The sequence below is a fragment of the Triticum dicoccoides genome, chromosome 4A (assembly GCF_002162155.2).
Source record: "Triticum dicoccoides isolate Atlit2015 ecotype Zavitan chromosome 4A, WEW_v2.0, whole genome shotgun sequence".
NCBI lineage: Eukaryota > Viridiplantae > Streptophyta > Magnoliopsida > Poales > Poaceae > Triticum > Triticum dicoccoides.
Genome location: NC_041386.1, coordinates 660,204,894 through 660,215,393, shown reverse-complemented (window position 1 = coordinate 660,215,393; position 10,500 = coordinate 660,204,894). Strand labels below are relative to the sequence as shown.

Sequence of the window (10,500 nt, the reverse complement as noted above, 5' to 3'; positions counted from 1 at the left end):
GCATACGTCACTGCCTGATCGGTCCCTTGCGGCTGGTCGGCGACGCACGGTGCGGGAGACCCCACTGGTGGCCTCCATGGCAGCGGCGGCCAGGGCTCTGCTTCCTCCTCTCTAGCGATGGGCTGATGCCAGTGTTCTTGTGCGGGTCCGGAACAGCGGCAGGGTTGGGCGAACCATGTTGTTCGGGGGAGGGGTGAGGAGGCCGGTTGGAGGGACAGGGGCTCCGGTTGAGCTTCCCGTTGTTGACACGGGAAGTTATTGCCGGTCGTGGTTGTGGGCCGCTCCTCCCCCCTTCCCCATCCTCGTTTCGTTGTTCTCCATTTCGGCGTTGCTCGAGGCGGGTGGTTTGCTGGCAGTCCCGGAGGTGGTTGGGGTGCAGATTTGTTCAAAGTCACGGCCTTTGGAGGTTCTTGGGGCGGTCTGTATGTAGGGCGGTGGCTCTGGCGGTGGGAGGCGCGTTGGTCGTGGGCTGACCGCACGGCTCGGGTGCGGGCGGGCAGCCATGTTCGCTTGGTCGCCATGGATGCGGGTTGTTGGCGGAGCGGGGTTGCAACGGAGGGGTAGGAGCACCGGGGTTCACCACTTGCCCAGTCCCAGTACTGCCGACGGAGGCGGCGTCCGTGGACATCGTTATCCTCCTTGCAGGCTCTGTCGTGGTGCTCCCACTTCATTTGTGTGACTCCAGGTGAAAGCTTGATCTTCGGGATCTGACGGTGATGGCTACCTGTGGTCGTATCCCTTCTGAAGGCATCGTCTTAGAGTCCTCGCTCCGGCCGTGTCCGCCTCACCGCTCCTTGGTGGATCTCTTCTTGGAGGTGGTCACCGTCGGCCCAAGCGGTTCTTCTTTGCTTATCTTTAGGGTGCTTGGTCGTCGTTGGGGTGGCGTTTTCGGTGCACGACACATTTGTATCTTGCCTTGGGTGTATCAGTGTGTGCGTTGAGTGCGGTGGTGGAGTGCGTTTGTATCTTCTTGCTCGAATGTTGTGCTGATGGTTGCTTTATATATAAAGCGGGGGAACCCTTTTTCGCCGGTCAGCTCCCTCTCCTAATTGAGAGACATGACATGATACTTGATTAATTGTTTCTTTTTGCACGTGAGCATGTTCATCCTTGTTATTTCTTCATTAGGCTGTTTTGCTGGAAGAGTTTCGAGCTTTTAAGGACAAGTCCAAGGCCATTAATAAAAGTACTGGTGTCAGCAAAAGGCTTACTGAGATGATCATGAACTGCCGCTTCCCTGAGCAGAAAATTGCTGTTGGAAAGCTTGAATACAAAAGAATTATTGAAGAGAGATTGGTGAGTATAAGCTCCTGGTTTATCTATATATTTGAACAACTTTGATTGCCATTTTTGCTGTGACTTCTTCCAGAATATAGACTGCCTGTATAATACAGCTGTGATGTAGGTAATGTGGGGCATACAGCATTGCATGCCAAGTTTGCTGCCTCAAGAAAAATCGCAACTGACAGAAGCGGACTGTCTCCCGATGAGTCTAGGACTGCACTATGTATTGCAACATTATGACTGTGATGTCAAAACAGATATGGTGAGTTAACTAGTTGCCATGTTTTTTTTTGCTTCATAGTTCCCTGTCATTTGGTGTTGCACTGTATGATAGCTTGTGTGCTGACATTACTTCATCTTCATGGACCAAAGTTTCGGATGCAACTTCTACAGAAAAAAATTATATGCTTTGCATCCTTGCTTTAGTGATGAAGCAATCTTCTTTGTATCCAGGTCAATGAGCAAATTGTTGCGACAGCTTGTGCATTGTTTCAGTGTGATTCTGTTGAGAAGAAATATTCTGGAGCCTTGCGCTGTGCAGGTGACCTCATTAAGGATGTTTCTGGCATCAACTGCAAGGGTTGGACGTTACTGAAAATTGCAACAGCTCTGAAGATGATATGGTGGCCTGAATTTGGCGACTCCTGTGAGGTAAAACAGTACATACTATTTTGTGAAGTGTGCCCAGCTGCATGCTATCCCATTTTCAGCAAACTTGTCACTCACTCCAAATCATGCTTCTTTCAGGTTTCAGAAGATGATGTGTCAAGGTTGGTGGCTCATGCATATATATATGACGTTCATATGAATAAAGATTCTTGCTTGAGAGTCTACAAAGATATGGTCGAAGCTCATGAAGTTATTAAGACCTCAAAAAAAGAACTACTGGAATCATTGGTTGAGCTGGCCAATGAAACATATGAGGCGGAAGGGCCTGAGAAGAATGTATAAACCATATACGCTCACAGATACTCCCTCCGTTCGGAATTACTTGTCGCAGAAATGGATGTATCTAGATGTAGCTGAAACTGTTGCAGCTAATAGTTTATTCTCAGTCTGAAGTGGGTTATTGGTACACATGTTGTCTCATAGGGTATTAATGAACATAAGCTGATCTTGGTTGACTTTATTAGAATCTCAGTCTGAGAGGGCCAGTACGAAAAAGTGTAGTGCTAATTAAGTTTGAGCAAACCTGTTTAACTCCTGCCAAGTATTTTCCTTGGTGAAAACCCTTTGCCCATTTGGGACTCAGCAGCAGCGACGTTTAGCGCCGTTCTTGGTCTCTTCAGGCCTTTCTGTGCTCTCTCTTCGCGACATAGTTCTTTTGTTCTCAATCTGACTGGGCCAAGACGAAGGGAGAGAGTAATCACATGAACTAGGGCGTGGCAGGCAATAGGAAGGGTTAATATTGTGGTCGCTGGAAACATGTGGACGTGTAGACGGGAATCAGGGCTGCGAGCCTAGGAAGCATGTAGGAAGGGCTAATTTTGTGGTCTAGTTTTTTCATAAATACATAATAGATTGCTTATCACATGTGTCATGTGGTAATTTTGTGGTCTAGTTATACCCTACAGGCGCATGCTTACATGATCGCTGGAGGGGAGACAGGGTTTCAGCCGTGGCGGCGCGAGATTACTTGACACTCTATTATACCCCTCCCACCGTCGCCCCCCCCCCCACCCCGCGCACGGGCGGCCGAGGGGCTCCAACCCTAGCCGCCGGGTCACCGCTCCTTCCTCTCCCTCCCCTTCGTCGCCGCCGGTGGTAGGCGCCAGGCATAGCATGTGCGTGCGACGGCGGCGGCGGAGGCACTCCTCCCTCTTGCGGGTCATAGGATGACGCGGGGCGCCCTGGCTCGAGGGTGTGACCCCGATCTGGACTGCGGCGGCGCCGATCTGGTTCATGACGGCCTAGATCTGGACTACGGCGGTGTGGCGGCCGGCCGACGTCCTAATGGCGGCTGTGGTGGCAGTGTTGGCGACAGTAATGGCTATGGCGCGGCAGCGTCGGAGGCGCCGCAGGCTGCGGGCGCGGTGGCCTGCCCTCTTTGGACGGCGGCGGCGGCACGCCATCTGCCTTTGGATCGGCGGCGGCGGCGTGGAGGGCCTGGTGGTCGCGTCGGCGGCATCTGATCGGTGCAACCGGCGGTGGTGGTCATCTCTTTCGTCAGAGGTGGCCGGCCTGTGGCTGGGTGGTTGGATCTCGAGATTCGTCATCTAGTCTCGGCTACGAGTCGGGAGACATAGTTGCCGGTGAAAACCGAGCCGTTGGCGGGCGATGGCGGCGTTTTGCGCCGTTACCTTGATGAAGGCATCGTCGTGTAACTGTTGTCGACCCACTCGTGCTGCTTCGGGGGAAACCCTAAGATCTGGTTTTCCAGATCGGACGGCGGTGGTACTATGGTGTCGTTTCTCTCTTGGGAGTATCGTTTGTGGAGCAGCGCTGGAAGACAGAGGCAGGAGGTGGAGCGGCTTCGTCTTGCACGGAGCTTTGGCGGCGCTGTCAAGTCATGCATGGCCGACAGGTGCTATGCTGAGTCATGCCTGGTTGGCAGGTGCTATGCATGACGGATCTTCCAGATTTTTCGCGTCTGGATGGACGAGCGCAGGACGGTGGCGCCATTTTGCCTTGGTGGCATCGACGGATGTCCGGACTGGCAAGGGTGATGCGGATGTCTCTCCTGAAGATGGGTAAGTGGTCCGATGATGTTGACGCTTCTAAAACGTATACATGTGGTGTGCGCTTTAGGTAGGCTGCACCGGCTGTTGGTCCCGATACGTTACGTGGATGGATCGGCGATGACACCGGTTTTAGATATGGGGAGTGAGAGCACTACACATTATCGAGTTTGTAGGTGTGAATGGTGGCTTCGGGTGGATTGATGTATATTCTTGTCAAACCTTTGTAAAATAATTAATAAAGATGGCTGCATGCATCGATTGATGGAGTGGTCGGGGGTTTAACCTCCTTTTCAAAAAAAATTTAAGAGTGGGAGAAAATCAGTGTTGCCGTCCAATCAAGCGTCGCTAGTTGGGGAAGTTGGCAGCCGTCTGGGAGGTGAGGAAGATGAGATGATAGTTTAATGGCTGGGCATTTTCAAATCCTATCTGAAAATGGTTAGAAACTATGTGTAAAAACATGATGTTGCGTGGCGGGTTTCATCGTTTCTGTCGAAGGAACAACTAAGACCATGCTGATTCGTTAACATTGGTGAACATCATCTGGTTGGTAGTATCGGTAAAAAGGGAGAAACGCAATTTGTACATATATTTAATATTCAAAATTGTATTTGAAGTTTAGTGTATGCAGATAACGTGTTTGTATTTGAGTTCGATGATGAGCTGCGCATATGGGGCTTTCTAGGAGGAAACCTTCCAGCTGGAAAGATTTAATGTGCAAAATTTATATAATGTTCCTTTATACCACTACTATTATACCCGTTGTCCTTTTTTCAAATCTAAAAAATATAACATTTTAGAAGATTCCAAGCACAAATTTAATCGGCATTGCCATGGCCCCATGGCCCCTCAACCATGCCATAGGTGCCATTCATTGCCGCGACTCCAATGAGTGGTTCCCCATCACCCCCCCCCTCCCCCTCCCGCGAGCGCACGCCTAGAGGCATCATCTAGGTGCCCCTCCCCTTTTCGGCCGACATCATCTTGAGACAATGTCCGGTTGCCTTGCCAGGGCAGAGCATATAAATCTCCTCGTGTGGCTCTTGTGCGTCCACATTGAAGGTGATGATTGTGAATTGTGTGCCTTCTGCTGAATTTGGAGTTTTTGTTTTGTTGTATGTCACATTATAGTGACTGTGCGCCATTCCTAAGGTTTATTTATTTATTTTTGCATTGTTGGCTAGCTAGGACAAAGCCCGTTCATTGATAGTGATGACAATGATGTTGTGCTGATGTTGACGTTTGTCATTTGTTGCAGCGTGTGTTCGACTTCAGATTAACCATGTTGTTGTGGCTGGTAGTTATTTCTACCGAGTTTCTTTATTAACTAGGCAACTCCCTTCTTATAATACAATGGAGCGGCAGAAAATTCGCCCCGGTTGATAATTTTCGTCGAAGAAAACAATTTTTCTTATGAATATAGATTTTTTTGACCGGAATGAATAATAATATTTTTAAGGGTGTGCATAATACTCCCTCCATCCGGAAATACTTGTCAGAGGAAGTATTTCCGGACGGAGGGAGTAGATATTTTCGCGTGCTAGTTATACTCCCTCCATTCCTAAATGTAAGTCTTTGAAAAGAATTCACTATGGATCACATACGAAGCAGAACGAGTGAATCTACACTCTAAAATGCATCTATATACATCCGTATGTGGTCCATAGTGAAAACTCTACAAAGATTTATATTTAGGAACGGAGGGAGTATTTGGGTTGTGATGGACGCTGGTTGCTCTTGGCAGGGATTAAGGGTGTGGATGGAAATGCGCCGTTGGATGTCATTTGGATGGCAGGGATTAATACACTTCAGCTCTGCCAACTTCATTTAGACAATCCTCTGTCCACCGGAGACACACACGCCGCTCGAATTCCCCACCCCCACCGTCGCCGCCGCCGCCGCCGCCGCCCCGCCGTCGCGGCGCCATGCTCCACCTCCGGCAGCGCGTCCTCTCTCATCTCCTCTCCGCGGCACCAACTCCCTCTACCTCTCCACTCCTCCGGCACCGCCTCCTCTCCGCCGCCGCGCCCGCCATTTCCCCGAATCCTAGCTTCGCCGTCGAGGAGTACCTCGTCGCCACCTGCGGCCTCACCCGTGCGCAGGCACTCAAGGCCTCCTCCAAGCTCTCCCACCTCAAGTCCTCCGCCAACCCCGACGCCGTGCTCGCCTTCCTCGCCGGCCTCGGCCTCTCCGGCGCTGATGTCGCGGCCGTCGTCGCCAAGGACCCGCAGTTCCTCTGCGCCGGCGTGGAGAGAACCCTGTCCCCCATCGTCGACGGGCTCACCGGCCTCGGACTGTCGCGTTCTGAAATCGCGCGACTCGTCTCGCTCGCCCCGGTCAAATTCAGCCGTAGATCCGTCGTCTCCAAGGTAGAGTATTACCTGCCGCTCTTTGGCTCCATCGACAACTTGCTCCGGCCCCTCAAACACGGCTCCGGCTTCCTCGGCTCCCACCTCGAGAGGGTGGTCAAGCCCAATGTGAAGCTCCTAGCAGAGTGCGGGCTAGGTGCTTGTGATATTGCCAAGCTCTTCATCCGTGAGCCAAGGATGATTAGCGCCAAACCAGGGCGTGTCCTGGCGATGGTTGCGTGCGCTGAACGTTTAGGTGTGCCCCGTGGCTCTGGAATGTTCAGGCAAGCGCTGCACACCATCTCATGCTTCAGCGAGGACAAGATCGCTGCCAAACTGGACTACTTGAAGAAGACACTTAGGTGGTCAGATGGCGAGGTCCGCATTGCTGTGTCCAAGTGTCCGGTTTTGCTGAGTAGGTCAAATGATGTGCTGCAGCGCCTGTCAGAGTTCCTTATCTCTGAGGCGGGGTTGGAGCCGGCCTACATTGCACATCGCCCTGCTATGCTCACTTACAGCCTGGAGGGACGGCTTAGGCCCCGCTACTATGTTGTGAAATTTCTTAAGGAGAGTGGATTGCTAAATCATGACAGAGACTACTATAGTATGGTGGTGGTCAGCGAGAAGGAATTTGTGGAGAAGTTCATATGCCCTCACAAGCAAGCTGCACCACACCTTGCTGAAGACTATGCAGCTGCTTGCACAGGGCAGGTGCCTGCTACATTCAGATTTACATGAACCAAGAAGCAGGAAAAAGGATTGCTAGAGCGCGAGTGGAACTACTATTCAGCAGTCTTGGTGACAAAGAAGATTTTCATGGAAAAGTTCGTATGCCCTCATGAGGAAGCTGCCCCCACCTTGCCGAAGACTATGCTGCCACTTGTAGGGAAGTGCCTTCTAATTTCAGAATTACATGACCAAGAACGGGCCATGAGAATTTGTAATTGCGTATGGCGCAAAAAAGTTTACACTGTGTAGTGAGCTGGTAATCTCTGTCTGTGTGCCTGAGTGGATGTTGGTTGTCTGCTATAATATGTCAGGTACATGCTAATTTAGCGTCTCTAGTCCTGAATGAAACTGATAATTTTACTGTGAGTCCTTGTATGTCCATTACATCATTCAGTTGAGAAGAAAGAATTTACAGTACAATTAACCTGTCCATTGTGATGTCATATTGGCATGCATACTAGAACTAAGAGAGTGTGACATCAGGGCATTCTGCAAATGCTTTCAAATATATTAATGAAGAGTATATCTGCACGCCCTATATGTTTATGTTCTCAATTGTCATTGCAGCTTAATCCTGGGTCAATCTATCTTTCCATGAAAAAAGGTTCTCATTTTTCCCATGAAGATGATATGAAGTCCCAAAATTGGCTGAATGTCTTTTTTTATGGGAACAAATCTGGAATTTATGTGTTAGTCACTGCTGAGGTTGCGGTTTTGATCTAGTCGGTTGGTTGCTTCCTCTAGTTTTTCTGAGTTGAAACTCTTCATCCTTCCTGCAGTAGCTTTGTTTACAAGATATTAACTGTTGTGAAAGCAGGTCATTGTTTACTACTAGTAGTTTGTATCCGTTTTTCCGTTTGTTTTTCTCTTATATTCTTGGATGGCCTACTGGCTGATACTTTTTATAGGAGTATCTGATGTCAAAACTGAATACTTCAGTAGTTGGCCAGTAGCATTTTGTTGACAGCTTACCCATTTAACACTATGTAACGGATATTTTGAAGGCCCTTGTATTTGTACCAGAGACACAAATTGATGCCTGTATGGTATGGTGCCAAAAAACAGAGGGCATTTCATACACTATGAAGGAACTTATGTTAAGGTAATCTTCAAAAGGGTCTTGGCATTACCATGTTAATCTCTGCCATACCTGTTAATTAATTTATTCCATATTAGCACTATTTATATAGATGCGGTCACCTTTATCCATTGACATAATTTTTAAGAGATAGTAAGGTGGATCTTATGTACCATCCTCTGTTTTATGTTTTGCATTTTTAGATGACTTTTATATTTGCTTTAGTTGTGTTGGTTAGAATCTCTTCTGAAGACATGTAGGCTGGAATTGGAGAAAGGAGAATGAAGATGTCGAAGACTATTACCTTAGCCAAAAGAGATGGTCCTAGACAGAGATGATATCCTAACCAAGCTTGGTACAGAGTATTAACATTTGAGGAAATGCAGTATTTTTCTCAGATATACTGAATGTCATATCTTCTGTTTTCAGTTAAATCTCAGTTTAGGGCTAGGCACGCATGTACCATCTGTCAGATATAGCGTAGTTATAGAATCTTGCAGAATTTTGAACACGGAAATTTCCTCAACTAAGATTCAAGTCTTTGTGAGGAGAGGATGGTGCACATTTGTATGTTCTTGATGTTAGGCTGTGGAAATCGGAAGAAATGAGATCTTAGCTGTGTGCTTGCTATTATTGGCAAAGAGCTCTGATTTGAAGTGAAGATCAGTTGTGTGTCTCTTCTCTAGTGCTTAGGTTAGCCTGTGGGAATTATAGAAATAAGATTATTGCAATGAAGGTTAGCCTGTGGGTCGATTGATGGAAGAGGTGACTTGCCAGGTGATTATGAATTGAAAAATGGTACTTTCATCAAGTAAGAATTGGCTGGGCAATAAAGAGGAGCATACTGACTAATTTACTGAATGTTGTAGATTGATGGTGCTTTCTTTCTTCCAGGAGAAGATGTGATGAAACTGGATATAGATGCATAGTTTGTTCTTCTTTATGAATGATGAAACTGGAGATCGACCAAGTATGTTGGCTGGGCCTTTGCTACACTGCACTTGATTCTGAAGGCTTTGTTAGTTGATGATGCCCTGAAGCTTCCTTATGTAACAAGTATTTATAACCTGACGCATTCTGGGGTTTTATTCAGAGAAGCTCCTACTTTTCTCTTTCTGAATTTTGCAAGTTATTTAATTTTCTCGTATTGCCCTAGATATTGTATGTAAACTTTAGATATGTTACACTTGGTGCATTTATATTTCTATGGTTGAAGGAAATTAAACAACCCAATGTGCTCATGTAATTGATTTTCCTTTCGAGTCATCAGCAAATGTTCAAACTAAAACTTGATATATGTTAATTCTACTCGAAAAGATGAATAAGATACCCAGTTCATCCTAGGAACTGCAAATCAAAACAAGCAGTGAGTCGACGTACACAATTAACTTAGTTGCAGCCAACATCAGGGGAATCAACAAATGTTGTTTAACAAGCCATATCGAGTTGAATATAGTGAAAACGTAATGTTCTGTTTGAGGAAAGCTAAATGGTGTTAGTTTCTGTTCAAGTATCAACACTGAACTTGATACTTCATGATAATTTACATCCGCACCAGGACATGTTTTTCTTTTGCACTGCTCTAGGGTAGGAACTTGTGCTCTGAACTTTTCTTTTGTACATTGGGAAACTTCTGGTGTTATAAAATGGTCTTTATTTTGACTCTACCTCTATGAGCACTGCTGCGGAGTGGGTTATTGAAATATGTGGGCAACGAAGCTGCTGCTCAGTGTGCAATTTCTTAGTATTATTTTAATAAAAAAGCTGCAAATGCTCGAGGAGCTATGTTAACCCTTGATTTTTATTAAGTCAACATTCCATAAAAAAAGTTTTGAGTTGATAATCAGATGTAGAAACAAATTTCTCTGTTTTCCGTTAAGACTTATGCCATGTAAGCAGTTAAGATTTATGCCATGTAAGCAGTTAGATGTGGAGTTCAAAGCCGCTAGCTAATTGATGGTAGTTTACTCAGACTAATATTTAGTTCGCCTTCCTCTGTTGGTCTTACTAGAGCTTTTCCTTAATGGAAACAGACTTAAAAGAGCTTTTTATGTGTAGGAACCAAGTTCAGCAAGCTAACTAAGTATAAGTATGCATGTTATTCGCCCTCCGATGTGCATGGTTACTTAATCTATCGGCATATTTAACAATTTTTGGGCACATTATGTTTTGCTTCCATGCTTTGTAGGCTCCTGTGCGGCATTAACCTGCACTTCTTTTTCGATTTCCTCATAACAAGTAAACACCTTTTTGACTAGGTGTTGTTTTTCTTGCTTATGTTGAGCTCTACTACGTATGTGTACACCCTTTTTTGTGTGATTTTCAGTTTGGGGGTGCATACCTTTCCGGAACCCTGAGCAGTTTCTGCAGCAGGAGATAAATT

At 46.9% G+C, this 10,500-nt stretch overlaps 1 protein-coding gene across 1 annotated transcript; it reads left to right on the top strand.

The window, feature by feature from the left end:
* The first annotated feature begins 5,809 nt into the window (after positions 1–5,809).
* Positions 5,810–9,345, top strand: LOC119287789 (transcription termination factor MTERF4, chloroplastic-like). Its single transcript, XM_037567402.1, has one exon. It carries the CDS (start codon positions 5,888–5,890, stop codon positions 7,046–7,048), a length of 1,161 nt encoding a protein of 386 aa, XP_037423299.1. The 5' UTR covers positions 5,810–5,887; the 3' UTR covers positions 7,049–9,345.
* Positions 9,346–10,500: the final 1,155 nt, after the last annotated feature.

Excerpts from the sequence above, each read along its gene's own strand:
- LOC119287789 (XM_037567402.1), top strand. The coding sequence starts at position 5,888 with ATGCTCCACCTCCGGCAGCGCGTCCTCTCTCATCTCCTCTCCGCGGCA.